At 30.7% G+C, this 20,227-nt stretch overlaps 4 protein-coding genes across 9 annotated transcripts; all 4 read right to left on the bottom strand.

Moving 5' to 3' along the window:
- Positions 1–24: 24 nt before the first annotated feature.
- Positions 25–7,412, bottom strand: SPG11 (spatacsin). Of its 6 annotated transcripts, none has more exons than XM_033335836.2 (23): positions 7,151–7,412; positions 6,762–7,090; positions 6,529–6,695; positions 6,109–6,465; positions 5,227–6,030; positions 4,977–5,149; positions 4,632–4,906; positions 4,384–4,554; positions 4,091–4,315; positions 3,810–4,001; positions 3,622–3,741; positions 3,378–3,552; positions 3,073–3,296; positions 2,844–3,004; positions 2,451–2,769; positions 2,222–2,390; positions 1,792–2,148; positions 1,582–1,737; positions 1,356–1,504; positions 1,169–1,276; positions 801–1,094; positions 422–741; positions 25–341 (listed from the first exon to the last, which is right to left on the bottom strand). In XM_033335836.2, exons 2-23 carry the CDS (start codon positions 7,041–7,043, stop codon positions 140–142), a joined length of 5,400 nt encoding a protein of 1,799 aa, XP_033191727.2. In that variant the 5' UTR covers positions 7,044–7,090; positions 7,151–7,412; the 3' UTR covers positions 25–139. The 6 variants fall into 6 exon arrangements, with proteins under 6 accessions (XP_033191727.2, XP_076475349.1, XP_033191728.2 ...); XM_076619234.1 differs by having other exon boundaries at positions 6,762–7,072; XM_033335837.2 differs by having other exon boundaries at positions 7,161–7,412.
- Positions 7,413–7,745: 333 nt separating this feature from the next.
- Positions 7,746–9,894, bottom strand: LOC117157648 (odorant receptor 4-like). The gene is made up of 6 exons (XM_033335846.2): positions 9,526–9,894; positions 8,710–9,152; positions 8,489–8,588; positions 8,315–8,425; positions 7,901–8,056; positions 7,746–7,802 (listed from the first exon to the last, which is right to left on the bottom strand). The coding sequence occupies exons 1-6, from the start codon at positions 9,892–9,894 to the stop codon at positions 7,746–7,748; spliced, it is 1,236 nt and encodes a 411-aa protein (XP_033191737.2).
- A 709-nt stretch (positions 9,895–10,603) lies between these two features.
- On the bottom strand, positions 10,604–12,416 carry LOC117157589 (odorant receptor 4-like). Its single transcript, XM_076619368.1, has 5 exons — positions 12,039–12,416; positions 11,390–11,832; positions 11,221–11,320; positions 10,990–11,100; positions 10,604–10,906 (listed from the first exon to the last, which is right to left on the bottom strand). Exons 1-5 carry the CDS (start codon positions 12,414–12,416, stop codon positions 10,604–10,606), a joined length of 1,335 nt encoding a protein of 444 aa, XP_076475483.1.
- An 870-nt stretch (positions 12,417–13,286) lies between these two features.
- On the bottom strand, positions 13,287–19,492 carry LOC117157663 (uncharacterized). Its single transcript, XM_033335871.2, has 13 exons — positions 18,942–19,492; positions 17,736–18,178; positions 17,574–17,673; positions 17,399–17,509; positions 17,145–17,300; positions 17,006–17,055; positions 16,640–16,746; positions 15,220–15,608; positions 14,061–14,503; positions 13,899–13,998; positions 13,724–13,834; positions 13,437–13,592; positions 13,287–13,343 (listed from the first exon to the last, which is right to left on the bottom strand). Exons 1-13 carry the CDS (start codon positions 19,305–19,307, stop codon positions 13,287–13,289), a joined length of 2,589 nt encoding a protein of 862 aa, XP_033191762.2. The 5' UTR covers positions 19,308–19,492.
- Between the last annotated feature and the right edge of the window lie 735 nt (positions 19,493–20,227).

Here is a 20,227-nt window from a genome sequence, read left to right as displayed (position 1 = left end):
AAATAAAGAAATTTGGTGACGATATAAATATATAAAAACATTTATTTATTCAAAAACAGTAATAAAAACATACATATACACTTTGGATGTTACAACGTTTATGAATGTTTATAGGAAATGTATAATTTAAAGAAAATATTTAAATAGCATTATATCCTTTTTTCCATACAGTGTCTTTTAGATATGCACCTATCATAGGATTATTGAGCATTGTTTCTACAATACCTTTAAATCCCAGTTGACTGGCTAATACATATTTACACTCCACATCTGACAATTCAGAAATTAATATTTTCATGTTATCTGTCATAGTATGAGTAATGCTTTTTTCCAGTCTGTACCTATAATAAAGTTAATAATGATTAAAATGGAAAGAAATGTCCAAAAATAAATTATTTCTTTAAAGCAATAATTAACTTGCCTGCGTACACAATTTCTTACAAGACTAGGGGTGAGCTTATTTACTGCTATAAAATCTTTCAAATATTTTGTTTCTCCATTTAATATACAATGGCTATAAATCAGATTAGCCCAATCTACGTGATGATTATATGCATGAATGACAACAAAAGCTTGAGAGAAGCTTAAGTTATGACATAATACTTTATCGATATCTTCAGGTTTTAAATTAAGTATACAGATTACTTGTTGATTATAAGACACAGTATTAAAAAGTGAAAGTTGGAGAGCAACTAATTGTACTTGATCAGAACATTGATTAGCAAGATTTAATTTATTAGCCTATAACATATTCATATTATAAATTTTTATTTATGCAAATAATCTAGATAATGTTTTACCTGTAAATAGTATTCTGTTGCGTGAGTATAATTAGTAACAGCTAAGTGTAACTGTTTCAGAATATTTTCAGTTTTGATGAATTTTTTTTCATGTTGAACAGTACTTTGCAATTTCATAAGATCTTTTGTAGCATCTGATATTATCGTATTAATTATATCTTCCGCTTCATTTTTCCACATATGTGCTAGTTCATGATATAATCGAAAATGTAAAGCTACCAGAGTAAAAAGTTCTTTATTTTCAGGACAATGACGCTTCAGGAATTCCAAAATTGCTGTTTCTAGCCCTATTACCTATAACATGTTTAATATAATATTGTATATGGTATTTATATATGTATTTAGAAAAATAAGAAGCGTAAAGAAACCTTATTTAATCCTTTTCCAAGTAAAAATTCAAACTGATCATTTTCTTTTAAAATTTGAAATACATAATTCATTTCTGTGAAACGACCAACACCTGTTACAAGACGTACCTAAAATTGTTTGATATTATATATTTTTTAAGCACAGTGTATAAAATTTTGTTTATTTAATTCTTGTAAAATAACGTACTAGTAATGTCCAATACTTAAGATTCTGCAAAACATTTGCGAAAATTTGACATTTACATAATACTGATGCTATCCCTTCCATATTGCAGGAAGTTGTAAAACAATCATGAGCACGTATTAATAATTCTGCAATCGTCTTCAGAGTAAATGCTAAACAATAGAAAAGGTTTTAATAATAAATTTAGTTATTATAGGAATGTAATGATAATTATATTTTAGTATAGTACCGCTTGCTTTTTCGCCATGAGAATGTCCAAGCAATTTATTTGCCGTTTTTAAGAGTTTCCAACCAAGGAGTGAAACATCATTGCATAGTTCCATAATAACACGAAAATTTGTATTTAAGGAATATCCCCACAAGCAAACGTTATTTTCATATCCATCTACAAAAGCAAACTTTTTACAACCGTGTATAAATTTACAATATCATTACATACCTTCTACTGCACGGTTAATATTTAGAGTGATATTTTCAGCCAAAAATGTTGCAACATCATCATTGTTTATTTTGTATGCAATAACTATATCATTAATAATTTCAGATTTATTTTTAATACTATCACTTTCTGTAATTTCTTGTAAAAATTCAATTGGATTGTTTAACATTAACAAGAACTGATAACTTTTTTCCAGTTGCATGGCTAATTTATAACATAATACAATGCGAAGACATATGTCTACTCCATGTTCCAGGGTATTAAATAATTTTTCTAAAATTGATAAACACTCCATTTGTATTCCATGAACATCTTCATGTTTTAGTTTATTCATTTCAGTACTGATTGAAGTGATCACTGTAATCAAAGTTTTGTTATAAATATGTGCTAGTTAATAATTTGTTGCGATGAGAGTATAAATTAGACATACATGAAGAAGCTGAAGAAAATCTTTGTAAACCACGATTCTTTAAGGCATTGTATTTTTGTTGTTTATTCTTATTTACTTCTTTCAGAAGACTTTGTTGTTCAATATTTAAATCATTTGGTGAAATTTCCCCTTCTGCTAAACTCAAACATAACATCAGAATTTGTAAATCCTACAATTATAATTAAAACAGTTAATACATATTTATTAATAAAGGTTTAATGAAATTTACCTTATGTTTGTAATTAAAAATTGTACTTATTCTTAATGCTGTATCCAGTTTACCTAAGTCAATTAATGTATTAATTAAACTTTCAATTGCATTTTTCTCTTGTATGTTACTTAAGGTATAGCCAAATTTCAATTCATTTAGTCCTGATAACAATTCTGTTTTTAGTTTATTGAAGATATAAGGTCCATCATCTAATTGCACATTTTCAGGACCTGCTAACATACATGATTTCCACATTGCTGTTTCAAGGACATCAATATCTTGTTGCTCTGTTTCAATATTCTTTAAGGTTTCAAAAGCTAGTTTTAATATTTCATATCTGTTAAAACATATATTTCATATTTGATTAAATCTATATGTCATTGATGTCTCTAGATAAAAAATATCACATACCTTTCTTTATGAGAAGTAACTTTTTCAGCATGCTCAACAAAAAATTCTGCTGCTTTTTCATATGAAATGTTATATTTTTTAAAATTTAATGCACACTCGTTCCAAAAATTATCTTCAATTTTCTCATTTTTTTGTATATAATATTTAAATTTACTTCGGCACTAAAAGTATTAATAATTAAAATATTAATGATGAAAACTTGTACTTATATAAAAAAATAAGATAATACCTGAGCTAAGATTATTTCAGACGAATTAAATCCCGCTACATTTGATAATTTTAATGCATTAGTATAATCTTCAGTTCTTATTAAATCATTAATGCACCTATGAATTTCTGTATCAAAATTATATACATTGTCTGATACCGTAAATGCCGCAAAATTTAATGCGACATTTGTTTTTTGAAGAATTTTTATAACTTGTAGCAAAAATGGAAAGATTGGAACGAAATCTGTAATGAACAAAGAAATTAGTTTATGTCTGATTTTCATTATTAATTATTGAAATAATAATTCATACAAGATAGCAGTACCTGGAAAATTCTTATAAAAGTTACATTTTATCAAAATTTCGAGAAATTTTATTTGGAGATGTGTACTTCTTAGACCATAAGCGAGTGTTGCAATAAGGCATTTAATTGTAACAATTGCAATCCAGTATAAATTATTCAAGTATGTGGTATCTGAGCAATTCCAATCTATAGCTTCCTGAAAAATACATAATTCTCATATTATTTCACGTAATTGTTAAATATTGAAATAGTGCTTGATACATACATTACATTTGAGATCTACACATTGTGCTTTAAAATCCAATAATTTTTGTTGGCAACTTTTAAAATCACCATAAATTACACATTCTATGAGAAAGTCAAAAAATAAATTGAAGAGACTTTCCTACAATCAAACTGTATTAGGAAAATAAGATAAAACAAGATATTCATATAAAGGTAAAGTATACTTACAGGCATAAAAATTTTGTAAGCTTTACTAACGATAGTAATATATCCATATGTTACCATTTGATCCAATAAGTTATAAACTTGATTAGCTGTCCATACTTGTTGTTTTAAACATTCTTTATAATTAGAAAGAATTTCTTTATCTGTGGTGGATATTACCATCCATGAATAACAATATGCTGCAGTTGAAGATGGCTAAAAAAGATATTCGATAAGAAAAGCATGGTATGTTCTGGAAAATTTTATAGTTGAGAAAAATATGAAATTACTAATATATAAAATACCTCATAACAGGATGCTAAAACTATAAGGAAAGGCTTTGAAGTTAACCGGGATGAATTGATCAAAGCACCAGGTGGATCTGGGCTTTGGAGACATTTCAATATAATCAACCACAAATCATCATTTGGAGAACAAATGTTATCATTTACAGTATATTCATTTATACTATGAGAATCATAAGTGCTTGCTAAATCTGCTGAGACTGGTGAATCATAATTGGGTGATACCTATTTAATAACGATATAGTATAGTATTTAATAAAATATGTTTTAAATATATGACATTTACTACTTACACTTTGTTTAACTCCAATTTTGTAATATAATGATTGTCTAACATCTCGTGATTTTATCTTTTGTTCATTACATACAGCTAATTGAGATTTAGTGAGTTGAATATTACTCAAACAAGTTAATAAATGTTCTCTGAGAATTGTGTTTTCAAAATGTTCTATATTTTCCAATATCTAAAAGCAATGAAGAGCATATTTTTCTTTTAATTTCAGAAGTCTTGTATAAATTAATTAAAATTCAAAATTATTACCTGGTTCAGGGGATAATTAAAGATGTGACAAACTAATACAAATTCAAACCAGTGATTTTTACTTGCTAAAAATTTTAAAAAGCTGATTGGGAAAGCAAAGTTGTGTGCTGCTGCAAATCGTACAATAACATCCCATATTTTTAATACATTTACGAACTCCTGACTATCATTAATTGAACTTTCAGTACAACTTGTTTGAAAACTACTTTCAAGATAAGACATTACAGTCTTTAAATCATTTTCATTTTTGTATATTATATTTTCTAGTAAATTTCCTGTCAATTAAAAAATATATTAGAGATCTATGATTACCAATTCTAATAAATATTCAATGAACATAATTACCAATAGGAATATTAATCTGTTTATAAATATAATTTGCCACGGTTATATGCAGCCTTAAATTTTCTGAATCGATACCTAATATTTCCATGAAAGAAATACAAGTATGTAAAATTTCGGGTTTCTCTAAATTTCGTAAGGCAAGACTATGCGCATACAGAGCCGCTTTATATTTCCTATAAGTGTAGTATAAATGTGCATAATATATTCTGAAATACATAAATACATGAATTAATATATAATTCTTCTTTACCTTCTAGAAGAAACATTTCCAATTAGTTTTCCTTGGGAATGTTTTAAGCTAAATATAGCCATATTAGGACGGGCTTCTTTCAAATAGTATTTATATGTTAAATCTTCTGTATATCCATATTTTTTAACAAGAGTTTCATTAGAAAAATGAGGCATTGGTTCATTATTAAAACGCCACTTATATAATTGTTTAACGTTTAAATTTTTGTAACCATCTAATAATTCATACATTGTAACTTTGTTCTTTGGTTCTTTTTTTATGATGGATTCAAGAATTGGCACTTGTTTTAATGTATTCTGAAGAACTTCATTCGAAATATCATAGTTGCATAATTGCAAAGGATTTTTACTTGTAAATATACTTTTTAGAGTAATTTCTTTTAGTACTGTGCCTTTATCTTGATTGCATATTGCACTTTCTCTAGATTGGTATGAAAATATCAATACTAAAACTATCAAATAATTTTGCTTCAAATATTCGGTTACATCATCAGAAAGATAGTAAATTGTTTTAAAAATTCCTTCTGTTAATATATCTTGTAACGGTTCTTGATTTTCACACATTTTTGTCAATACATCATACAATTCAATGATCTTGGTTTCATCTTCCTGAGTACTTGTTTCACTCAAGCAATGTGCAAGACACAATTCTTTGTCAATTTTCTTCATAAATTCAGTTTTATTAATATTACAAGATTTATATGATAATATTGTATTAAATTCTGCTATTGTCATTGCACTGGCAAATATACGTGCTAGTAATAATTTTACATCACATTGTTCTCTCTCTACAAATACGCCATACCTATATATTAAATATTAATAAATAAATATTTAAATATTTAAATATATTTCATAACAAATGTATTTTATATGGTCTTACCTACATAAATGATTTTTTGCTAGATCTTTAATAAGAGTACTGGCATCTGAAGAATCAATAGCTTCAATCATATCTGGTACTATATCCAAAGTACGAAACAACGACTTGTATTCTTCATTAATTTCATTTATTTCTTCTATTGTATCATTGCCATAGTAAATGTCAATCCAAAATCTCATTAGTTCGATTTTATTATTTGACAGTAAATAATCCCATAGCACAATATTAGTTATATTTTTCAAAAGAGATTGTTCAGTTATAGAAAAATATAATTCAGTACATAATGCTTGTTTTATATCTTCTGGTAATTTTATAATATCCTCTATACATAAAGAAGAGCTCAAGCCATCTTCAACCCTAAACAAATGGTATTTCTTACCTTTTGATCTATTTAAACTGATTATTTATGAAGAAACTTACATATATTTTTGTTCAAATTCTACAATACTTTTTATTATATTCCATGAATCTATATATTTATTTTCAAAGTGTGCAACACTTATTAGATATTCCGATAAATAATTTCTTAATGTAAAATCCTTGCAGTTTACACAAACTTTAAATATATGTTCCATTGGATTTTTATCCTATAAAAAAACTACATTAATGTAAAGAATAATATATTGTTTGTCAGTACTTAAAATTTGATATACCATATTATTTAAAATATGAGAGGCCCTGTAAATTTGATGTTTCTTTAGAAGTTCTATAATCCAAGTTTCAACTTCTTTGTTGAAATAATGCTGAGCATCTTCGATAGAACATCTTCTTCTATAAGCTAGACATTTATAAGCAAGATTAATGTGAGTGCCCTTTGCAGAGGCTTCTCTAACAAGTTCTCTGTCCCCTAATATACGCCAACCAGACCAAATAATTGCAGGTTCTCCGGTTAAACATTCAATCGGAATGCCTCCCACTATTGTTTTCTCTGCCATCTTGTTAATATATTTTTTTTATAATATACCTGTATCATAATATTTTGCTGAAACAATATAGATTTCAATACAATTTATGTTAGGTTTTGTAACATATTGTTACTAACTTTTCATTACATTATATTTTACTGTAACACTTAAAAAGTTTTTACGTTATTTTATTAGATATAAAATTATAAACTACAATACTATTAGCATACAAAATTTTCTCTTTGCTCTTATCTATACACAAAATACATATATGACATACAAATGTACATTGTTGTTGTATACTATGCAATAAACGTTGTTTAACGTTTTACATTTGCGAAATGTCAAGCTTGATGACAATAAGAACTAAGAAAGATTCTTATGATGCTGTCACGGAGAATAATGAAATAATTACATTTGTTATCGATTGATGGTATTGACTATAAATAAAGTATAAGATTTCAACCAATTACACACAAATTACGTGTAAATTGTATTTCCAATTGTACATTTTAAATCATGAATGTATAAAACGAAAATATTCATGTTTATTCTCAATTAAAGGTCGACTAGCTGAGAAGCTGATAACTTTGCTGATAATGAACGACCACATAGTACCATCTGGGTAACACTATGTCATAAATTGCATTAAGATAATAAAAAATATTGCTATGTCTTATTGTTTTATTTTCTCTATTGGAAATACTATAAAAGTACATAAAAATTAATAAATTATTGCATAACAATAGTCCGGAGGAAACTTAAATACGCCAGTGATGATTTGAGAACCTACAAAGACAGAGTAGTTTTTATGACCGATAGATGATTTTTTAAATCCACGATTATGCAAATATTTAAATATTAGTTAAATATTATTAATCACTTACACTTCCAAAAGTTGATAAAGATAAATCAGCTATCCTGCCTGCGGTAATTTTAACCGGATTATTCGACATAGCAATGATTAAAATAAGACCGTGTATTGTCTTAGTCGGTAAATGAAACCAGTCGATCATGAAACAAGACAATCCAACATTACTGCTCTATGATCAAAATCAGAAATAGAACAATAGATTAAAAAATAAGTACATATTCTGAGCAAGTTACTAATAAATTTTTGTAAAAAATAATAGTTTATCTCGAGGAATCATTAATCTATATGTTTATATAAATTATCAGCTATAAATTAAATTTGATAAAAATTTATTAATAATATTATAAGTGGAAAAGTTATGGAAGTACTTTGAACGGTTTGATTTTTTAAAGTATATTGTATTTTTTAGTAAATTGTGAAAATATACCTTTTCTATTAGGAGTTCACCAATATAGCACAATATAAATATGTTAAATGTCAGAGATATTAGTAACATTGTATATGTCGTAAGACTGATGGTATTACTCTGTTCCCAATCCTGTTATGAACAAGCAATCATGAATATAATAGGATATTATAACGAAAATAAAAAGAAACGCACCGTTATACAATAATATTCGAGTAGACATATCATAAAGGTGGATCCAATGAATTCTAGGAAACATACTTCTTGTAGCACCATTTCTACTGCTGCCGAAAATCTATAATCGGTTATAATACAATATCAGGTACTATTTTTATACTCACTGACATGTATAAAGACTTCTTTATATCAATTATATTATGTATATTAATATTAATACATTTATCACTTGTTTGTACCTTAAAATTCTCAAATGACGTTCAACAATTTCTATCAATCGCGCATTTAAATTAAGCGTTTCTTTCATATATTCGCCACGGACAAGATCATTCAATCGAGATATAATGATGTCGATTTGTCCACAGGTGTGTGTTGCGAAAAGAGCGGCTAATCCACAAGCACCGGCAGTTATGGAATACATCACGTATCCGCACATGCAGTGAATAACGTACACTAGATCGTAAATGGGGCTACTCTGAACGTCGTACAACGCGCTATATGTAGGATATACCAGAGGTTTGATTGTACGATTATTTTCATCGACAAACGTGCCGATCGCGTACTGTAAAATCGAGTGATAGATTGTTCCGCCGGTGTACATGAATACGGCGCAGATTATTGTCAGATTTCGACCCATTCGCCCGTATTTCAACATTATTTCGCGATCCTTATGTAGTTCCACCTGCCAGTAGGGACGTCCCCTTAACGAAACACTAAATGGTTTAACTTCAATGAAATATAAAATATGAAACTTATGTAGTAGAAATATTAGAATTTATTCATCGTTCCGAAGATATGGAAAATTTCAAAGTCAAGAGTTTTCTCTGACGCGTTCACGCGTTGTCGATCATCGATGATAACCATATGATGATTGTATGTATACACGATAAAGAAAATACGTATATCACGCAATACGTATTATATTTTGTGATACGCAACGGTATAGAAATTAATTATATATTTCATTGTTCATTTTAATTTAAAATGATACAATTCTCGTGCACGAAAAATTAGTGAAAATCAATGAGAATCGATGAACGTGTTAATTCACTGACCTGTTCCCAGTCAATGCACACCTGTTCGATGCAGCCTTTGATCCTCGGTTTGCGAAGGGTGAGCGCCCAGTATTTCATCAACGAAGTACAACAGAAACTCAGTAAACCGGATAATTTTAATCTCATTATAGTATCTTTTTCTTCGAATATGATATGCAGAATGCATGGAATAATGGCGAAGAGTAACACAAAATTACTGAGTGCAATTGCGATTTTTGGCAGAAATTTTTTCACATCTCCTACTGCTGCTGGCCAAATGCCAATGGATTGCAGGATCCACTTGCTGTGTTTGGTTACATAAGCGATATCTTTCTTATAGTACAGGTTTCGCGGTGTGTAATCACACTTATGTTGCATAGAGAGATGCATATTCGCGGATAGCTCGAAAACAACTGTTTACGATAGTTCGGTAGCATTGATTGAAAGTTGAGCTTGCGCTCGTGATATTGTGTGCGTGCATCTCTTTCATTACTTTGAAATCGATTACCATCAGAGAAGGGGACGTTTGAAATTATAGCGAAGCTATAGTATAACTTTCTGTCTAGACGTGAGTGGAGAGAGTTGGAGAATAAAAAGTGCACAACGATTAAGTACTTGTAGTGTTAAGAAAGAGTATAGCGTATACGTCTGTGGCAAATAGTAATATTTAAATACGTGGGTAAGTAACTCATAAATAAAACACTTTGGAATTTGTATGTGGTTTCTTTCGTCACTTAGTACGCAGAAAATATTTCTAAATGTAATAGACATAACAATTTACGTGGCTGAAATTAAATAGCAATGATAAAATGCATTGTGTCTTTACTCTGATATTTTAGTATGATTTCAGTAAATAAATATCAATATGTCGATGTTACTCGTGATTTTTTGCCATTTGGTTAAGCTACTGCGAGAACAATTATACATATACGGTTATCAAAATGCCATATATCATTATCAAACTATAAAAATAATATATTCAATGGATAACGTGTAATAATATTTGAGAATATCAAGTATTTAAACAGGACTGAATATATTTACGATATAATTTTTTATTTATCATTCTACGCCAAAATATTGGGAAATTGAACAATTATTAAATTACTACACAAGGGCAGTTCGGAGGAAATTTAAGTACGCGAATGACGTCTTTAGAACCTGTAAAGATAGAGTTACATTTAATTGTCAACAGATAAATAGCTGAAATCAATTTTGAATAGTTAGAATATTTGTAAAAAATTACACTTGCGAATGTAGACAAGGATAAATTAACTATTCTGCCGGCGCTAATTTTTGCCGGATTATTTGACATTGCGATGATCAAAACGAGGTCTTGCATTGACTTGGCTGGTAAGCGATACCAATCTATCATGCAACAGGATATTCCGACGTTAGTACTCTGTAATATAAATAATGCAAATAATAGGCAAAATTTCGTAATAAGATATTATAGATTACGAATAAAAATATAACGGAAAATACCTTTTCAATCAGCAGATCACCAATGTAGCATAGTAAAAACATGTTGAACGTCAAGGATATTAACAATAACGAATATGTTGTCAGACCAATTTTATTGTTCTGTTGCCAGTCCTGTTAAAAATATATAAATATTATAAATTAGAGGAATAAAAATATTATAAATAAAAATAAATATAACAATACCGATAAAATGAAATACGAAAATATAAATTAGGAGCAAGAAAAATGTACCGTTATACAATAGTATTCGAGCAAGCACATTACGAACGTTGTTCCAATGAATTCTAAAAAGCACACTTCTTGAAGAACCGTCTCAACCATCGCAGAGAATCTACAATAGCACTGTATGTATTTAATTAATAATAAATATCATTTTACTTCACCTCAACCTTATTTGTACTTTAAAGTTCTTATATGATGTTCAACGATTTCCATCAATCGAACGCTCGTATTAGAATTTTCCTTGGAAAATTTTCCATCAATCAAATCATTCAGTCGAGACATAATGACATCAATCTGTCCACAGGTGTGTGTTGCGAAAAGTGCAGCCAGTCCGCAAGCTCCAACTGTCACAGTGTCAAACACATACCCGCATATGCATTGGAGAACGTACACGAGTTCATAAACGGGACTCTTTTGAACGTCGTAAAGACCACTGTACGTAGGATACACCAGTAATTTGATCGTACGATTAAATTCATCGACGTACGATCCGATCGCATATTGCATGACCGTGTGATAGATTATGCCACCGCTGTACATAAACACAGCACTGTATACGGTCAGTCTTCGTCCAATCTTCCCATACTTTAGCATTAACTTGCGATCTCTTTGGTATTCTATCTGTCAATTGAAAAAATGATGCAGTTACATATATCTATATTATTAGACTACCAACATTTATGCAAATTCATATTCTTCGGAAAACTAGGATTAGAAGGCTAAGATCTAGGCAGAAGTTTGCTTCAATTTCTCACGAATATATAAAAATTCGCAATCCATTTGTCACTTTTCCACTGGGTTACACAGATATACTTGTTGCAACTGACCTGTTTCCAATCAGCATATAACTGTTCGATACAATATTCGATTTTCGGTTTGCGTATTGTCAGAGCCCAATACTTCATCAGGGAGATAAAAGAAAAGCATGTTAAGCCCAGAATCTTCAGTCTTAGCAAAGGATCTTTTTGCTCCAATACAATGTGTAGCACACACTGCACCAAGGTGAAAAACAATATTAAATTACTTAGTCCGATTGCGATTCTTGGTAAAAATTTGCCGATACCCCCCACCATAGCCGGCCAAATTCCAATGGAATTCAAAACCCATTTATTGTGTTTCGTTACGTAAATGATGTCCTCTTCATAGTTTGGATTTCGCGACTGATCGGTCCGATTACGAGTGGAGAGACGAGTACTCGTGAACATGTCGAAAAAAACTGTCCGCGACAGTCCAGGTGCATTGATTGCAAGGTCGTTGAGCTTACGCTCATGATATTGCGTGCGTGCATTTCTTGCACAACTTTAAATCGATTATTACTTATCAATGTAGCGAATGTCTGTAATTATAGTGAATAGCTAACTTACGATGCTATAGAATCTAACTTTCTGTCTAAACACGAGTGGAACAGGTTGGACCATAAATGCACGACGATTAAAAGCTGCTGATGTTAAGAAAACACAATATCGTTTTGTGTATAGTATGTGTGTTTATGTGAAATGACAATATATATAGGTGAGTAATTTATTAATAAAATACATTGCAATTCCTTTCCTTTTTCTTTGTTAAAAAAAGTAGTTTGAAAGCTTAATATATATTTTGTAATTTATTTACATTCTAGTACGTTACTGTTTATTTAATTTCACAATTAGTGCTAGTTAATATTAAACGATATTTTTAAATGCTGGCTTCTTTTACATGAAAATAGATCGTGACTGTTTGTTCTATGTGAACATAGTAAATTATTGTGCCTGTGATTTGATATAATATAATGTGTACATGGCGTCGAGTAATTAAAAACGATTAATAAAATATATCATCTTTACCTTAATATATCTGCATGATATCACAATTTTATGATTTCACAAACTAATCAATTTTTATATTTTAACATTTTTAATGATATTTAATAATATTCACCGTACATATTTATCAAAATGCTATGTATCGTAATGAAAGTAAAAAAATAATGTATGTTATGTAATATATATTTAAGTAGCAAGGAATGTTGTTACAACATATTGCATTATTTACTATTCTACAATTGGATACATGGAAATAACCGAATAATTATTAGATTATAACACAATGGTATTCCGGACAAAATTTAAGTACGCGAATGATGTCTTCAAAATCTGCAAAGGTGAAGTTACATTCAATCTTTAATCAAATGAAAATTTAATTAAAATCTTCAAATTAATTTGTGGAAGCTATTTGTAAAAACCTACATTTCCGAAAGCAGGCAGAGATAAAAGAAATATTCTGCCGGCGCTAATTTTCGCCGGGCTATTCGACATGGCGCTGATCAAAATGAGACCTTGCATTGTCTTGCCTGGTAAGCGGTACCACTCAATCATATAACAGGATATTCCGACGCTAGTACTCTATAGCAAATAATATATATCTATAGCAATATCTCCATAGTAAATAATAAATTATAAACGAAATTGATTAATAAATTTTCATAGTGACCAGTACTTTGTTATATTGAGAAGATTGAGATATTACAAAATACCTTTTCCATTAGAAGATTGCCAATATAGCACAGCAACATGATATTAACTGTGAAGCCTATTAGTAGCATCAAATATGTTGCCAGACCAATTTTATTATTGTGTTGTAAATCCTACTAATAACATAAAAATACCATAAACTCCTAGGAACACAAATTAGAAGCAGCAAGAACGTACCGTTATACAAAGGTATTGGAGCGAGCATATTAGCAACGTGGTACCAATAAAATCGAAAAAGCACACTTCCTGCAGAACCGTCTCAATCATTGCAGAAAATCTACAATAGTACGCGATATGTTTTTGGTCAGTATTAAGCAACGTTTTACTTTACCTTCGTACTTTAAAATTCTTATGTGATGTTTTACGATTTCCATCAGCCGAGTGTCCGGGTTAGAACTTTTCTTGGAGAATGTTCCATCGACCAGATCATCTAATTGAGATATAACGACATCAATCTGTCCACAGGCGTGTGTTGCGAACAGCGCAGCCAGCCCACAACACCCAACTGTCACAGAGAGGCACGTAAACGCGTATATGCATTGGAAAACGTACACGATTTCGTATACGGGACTTTTTTGGATGTCGAAAAGTCCACTATATGTAGGATACACTAATATTCTGAGGGTACGATTATTTTCCTTCAGGCTCATTCTCATTCCATACTGCATGATGGTAGTGTAGCACATGCCTGCGCTGTACATGAACACGGCACTGTATATGGTCAGATCTCGACCAATTTTTCCATATTTTAGCATAAGCATACGATTTCTTTGAAACTCTACCTGTCAAATGATTTTTACATCTTTTATATAAAAAAACAGTCGTACTGAATCACATTTATAAGTGACTGGTCCAGAGAAAAGTGGTGCTAGTGATACAATTTTAATTTACGACAACTGTGAATAAAATTACATCTTAATACAGAAAACTGCGTGCTTCTAGACAGTAAAATACTTTACTACACATGCAGTGGGTACGAAAAACATTTTTCACGCCACGCCGTTGTATATTAAATTTCGTTTTCGTATATTTTCATACGACTACAAAAATATGATATTACGAAATTGAAATATTATATATAATCATATTATATATTAAAATTTTCACTGAAACTCATAAAAAGTCTTCTAGACAAATATGTAGATTACGTATTTTTTCTTTCTGTGTTTTTATGTAAAATACACTTACACTGCCAGCCGTAAGTACATATTAGGTTATTTGCCTTATATATATAAAAAAAATATGATATTTGATACAAATTGTGTGCTTATCATTATTTCTATTTTCCAATTATTTCATAATTTTTGAATAATTCCATATTCTATAAACTTCTTATTTCGTTCATACCATATATCCCCTATGATGTAACATATTAAATATCGTAAAATGTGATAAAGTTTTCTAACAAATGTACAAACAAGTGAGTATCCTGATACTTAGAACCGGCAATGTCTATCACTTTTCCACTGAGTAATTCACATACACTTGCTCGACTGACCTGTTTCCAATCTGTCTGCATCCATTTGATACAGTATTCGATATCCGGTTTGCGCGCTAACAGAGCCCAATACTTCATCAGGTTGATTAAAGAATACCAAGCCAAGGAACAGAACCTCAGTCTCAATAAAGGATTCTTTTCTTCCAATACAATGTATAGCACACACTGTATTATGATGAAAGACGGCATAAGATTACTGAATGCGATTACGAGTTTTGGCAAAAATTTACTCATGCCTTTTAACACAGTGGGCCATATTCCGATGCAATTCAGAATCCATTTATTGTGTTTCGTCACGTAAATAATGTCTTCCTTGTAGTTTGGATTTCGCGATTGATCGGTCTGACTTCGAATGGAGGGATACATATTCGTGAACAGATCGCAAACGACTGTTTACGATAGTTCAGGTGCATCGATTGTAAGGGCGATGAGTTTGCGCCCGGGATATCGCGTGCATGCATTTCCTGCAGCAATTCAATATCGATTATTACTCATCAATGTAGCGAAAGTCTGTAATTGTAATGAATAGCTAACTGGTAACGGGTATAGAATCTAACTTTCTGCCTAGGCTAGGGAGAGGGTTTTAACCTTCCGAAGTTACACAACATATTTGATTATAAGAGACAATTGTGGAACACTGAAATCTCCAATGCCACGAAACTAACAATAAAAGTAAGCATGCACATATCTTTCATTAAAAATTATATAGGTATTACAGGTTACGTAATACTGAAAGAAGCAATAATTCAAAAAATAGTGTATTTATGAAAATAGAGTTATTTTAATTGTATTTTTTCGTAAAACTACTTTAAATTAATCTTGATTCCATACCTGAGCTTATCGGTTTTCGTGGATTTCAGTAATGTTAGACCTAATATATGATATTTCTTTTCTCATTTCTTCGTTTATGTTAATAATGTTTTCAATCTTTATATTAGCTATTGGCTCACACAAATATGATGGTAAAAACTGTAACAGGATGTTTAATGTCCTTGTGAAGATAGTTTGGTATTTCTTGTGGGCAAAAATCCAACATTTCTCATCGTTTTAAAAATGCGATCTGTTGACAAGCTAATCAATTTTTCTTCTTCTGTGTAACAAAAACTTGTAATTAACTGCGCTAAATGGATTTTATAACAGGTCATAATTCTTCATATCTAAAGAAGGGAGATAACTTGTATTCTTCTTTTTCAATAGCGTTAAAAGTTTTAGTGGTAATAGTTCCCTCAACATTTTTAGTTGCAAAGCGGAAGAATCATATCTCTTATATTTTTTATAATATGTGATTTATCCAAAGAGTTACTTGTTTCTAAAATGGTATTTGTAAATGGATGTCGAAATATTTTGATTCTTCGCTTGGATATTTATACTGGCGCTAATTAACTAATTAAAGATATCTGTTAAATTGTTATTTTAATACACTGAATATCATTTGTATGAGATTTTACAAAATCATCTGCACCTTCATTTCGAAAAGAAGTCAACAATTCAGTCTTAAGTTTTACAATTTGGCATAGCACTTTAATTCTAGATAACCATTTTACTTCAGTGTGCAAAGCAAATATTCGTATTCAATTTCCATAGATATAGAAAGCTTTTTAAAAAGCATGTTTTTAATGGTCTTGACGTAATATAAATTACAATATTTACTACTTGATCTAATGCAGATTTTTAACTGTCTAATAATGTATATTTTAGTACTGTATATGTTTTTACAGTATATTTCTTTATTCAATATTCTACAACGGAATACAAGAAAATAACAGAATAATTGTGAAATTAGTACATAATGGTATTCCGGACGAAATTTAAGTACGCGAATGATGTTTTTAGAACCTGCAAAGATAAAGTTACCGCTAAATGAAATTCGATTTGTATAAATTTTGAACATGCAAATCATAAACAAAATATTTTTAAAAACCTACATTTCCGAAAGTGGGTAAGGATAAGAGAAATATCCTACCGGCGCTAATTTTCGCCGGACTATTCGACATGGCAATGATTAAGATGAGATCTTGAACTGTCTTGACTGGTAAGCGATACCAGTCTATCATGTAGCAGGATATTCCGACGCTAGTACTCTGTAGTATAAATGACGAATAACAAGTGAAATTGATTAATACATTTTTGTACATTGATTACTTTGCTATATTGAAGAGAGTTGAGTATTACAAAATACCTTTTCTATTAGAAGATTACCAATGTAGCATAACAAGAACATGTTGAACGTCAAGGATACCAGTAGCATCGAGTATGTTGTCAAACCAATTTTATTATTCTGTTGCCAATCCTACTAAAGACATAAAAATACCATAAACTTCTAGAAATACAAACCAGCAGTAACAAGAACGTACCGTTATACAGTAGTATTCGAGCAAGCATATTACAAACGTGGAACCAACGAATTCGAAAAAACACACCTCTTGCAGAACCGTCTCAATCACCGCAGAAAATCTACAATAGTTTGCGATATGTGTTTGGTCAGTATCAAGCAACGTTTTACTTTACCTTCGTACTTTAAAATTCTTATGTGATGTTTTACGATTTCCATCAGTCGAGTGTTCGGATCAGAATTTTTCTTGGCGAATTTTCCTTCAACCAGATCATTTAATTGAGATATGACGACATCAATCTGTCCACAGGCATGTGTTACAAAAAATGCGGCTAATCCACAACACCCAACTGTCACAGAGTTGAACACAAATGTGCACATACATTGGAGAACGTACACGATTTCGTAAATGGGGCTTTTCTGAGCATCGAAAAATCCACTATACGTAGGGTACACTAACACTCTGATCGTACGATTATTTGCCTTTAGGCTCATTCCCATTGCATACTGCATGATCGTAACGTAGCACATGCCAGCACTATACATGAACACGGCACTATATATGGTCAGATCTCTGCCGATCTTTCCGTATTTTAGCATCAGCATGCGATTTTTTTGAAACTCTACCTGTCAAATGATTTTTACATTTTTACAAACAACACTATAAGTGAGTTGTTTGGAGGAGTGGTGCAAGCGACAAGATTCTAATTTGGGAAAGTTGTGGGAAGAGTTACATTTAAATACATACATATTATGTACTTCTAGACAGTAAAATACTATACGTTTATCGGCGCAGTGTCTCCAAAAGTATTTGCATACCATTATATATATTATAACATTTACATATTAGTTAATTAGAACTAAGTATATTAAGTTCCGCGTCATAATATTACGTATTCTCATATACTTACAGAAATTTGATTCTACGAAAATGACATATACAGAACATGATAAAGAACACTTCATAATATATGCGTATAATTTGTAGTTTAATATGCCTCACATAAATAAAGGTACGTGCAAGTACTCTTTGTAGCCAATTGTAACTATAAAAGTTTGGAAGTTTCCGAAAAAATTTTCTAGATAAAAAATTTGCGTATTGCTTCTTTCTGTAGCTATTTGTCTTTTTTTTAATACAAAGTGATTGCTGTGTGCTTCTCATTATTTTTATTCTACAGTTATCACATATTTTTGTATTTCATAATTCCATATTCTGTAAACCTTATTTTACTCACTCATATGTACCTTATAAAGTAAAATATTAAATTAAATAAAATGTGCTAGGATTTCTAATAAATGGTGTAACAAGTGAGTATTCTAATACTGATAAGTAGCAGTGTCCATCATTTTTCCATTGATGCTTCGTTCTTTTATTCTTTGCTCGACTGACCTGTTTCCAATCTGTCTGCACCTGTTTGATACAGTATTCGATGTTCGGTTTGCGCACTATAACAGCCCAATACTTCAACAGGTTGATTGAAGCAAAGCAAGCCAATCCCAAGAGCCTCAGTCGTAATAAAGCATCTTTTTCCTCTAATATAATGTGTAGTATACACTGCACAACCGTAAAAAGCGATACCAAATTACTGAATCCGATTACGATTTTTGGTAAAAATTTGTCTATGCCTTCTGCCACAACGGGCCACATCCCGATGGAATTCAAAACCCATTTGTTGTGTTTCGTCACGTAAACAATATCTTCTTCGTACTTCGTGTTTTGCGGTGGATCTGTCTGACGTCGAACGGAGAGATGCATATTCGCGGACAGGTGGAAAACGACTGTTTACGACAGTTCAGGAGCATCGATTGTAAGAGCGATGAGTTTGCGCCCGGGATATCGCGTGCGTGCATTTCACGCAGCAATTCAAAATCGATTATTACTCATCAATGTAGCGAACGTCTGTAATTATAGTGAATAACTAACTGGTAACGGGTATAGAATCTAACTTTCTGTCTAGACCAGAGGCCTGAGCCTTTCGAAGTTACGGAACATATTTGATTATGAGACATTTGTGGAACACTGAAATCCCGAATGCCACGAAACTAACAATAAAAGTAAGCATGTACATATCTTTCATTAAAAATTATATAGGTATTACAGGTTACGTAATACTGAAGAAAGCAATAATTTAAAAAATAGTGTATTTATAGATTTATTTTAATTGTATTTTTTCGTAAAACTACTTTAAATTAATCTTGATTTCATACCTGAGCTTATGTCATTTTAACACAATAATATTGTTTGTCAGATATTTTACAAAATTATCTCTACTCTTACGTACGGTCCGGAATGATCACTGACTCGAAAACATTTCATACCGTAGTACCAGCACCGACACATTTTGTAACATAGTATCAAAGCCTTGCGTTAAATAGTATTTCGCAACACCAGCAAAATCTTACTTCTGTTGCTAGCTACTGTCCCAAAACGCAGAATGCAGACCGATATAAAAACCATCGCGTGACCAACGGAAAGAGTTCTTTAGTTCGTTTCTTCATTCATAAAGCATCAAACATAAGGCAGTGCATAAATTGTATACATCTGTCTAGTATCGAATTTGTTAAGAACTTACATTTGGAAACCCAAGTTCTCGACCTTCGTCTTCGTTAACCTGAACCACTGTATCCGGATATCGAATTAAGAGGATTGGCATGTTTTATTACAAAGTGGCGTTT

The sequence above is a fragment of the Bombus vancouverensis genome, chromosome 6, assembly GCF_051014615.1.
Source record: "Bombus vancouverensis nearcticus chromosome 6, iyBomVanc1_principal, whole genome shotgun sequence".
NCBI classification, from domain to species: domain Eukaryota; kingdom Metazoa; phylum Arthropoda; class Insecta; order Hymenoptera; family Apidae; genus Bombus; species Bombus vancouverensis.
The sequence above is the reverse complement of the archived record's forward strand: the minus strand, read 5'-3'. Positions and strand labels throughout refer to the sequence as shown.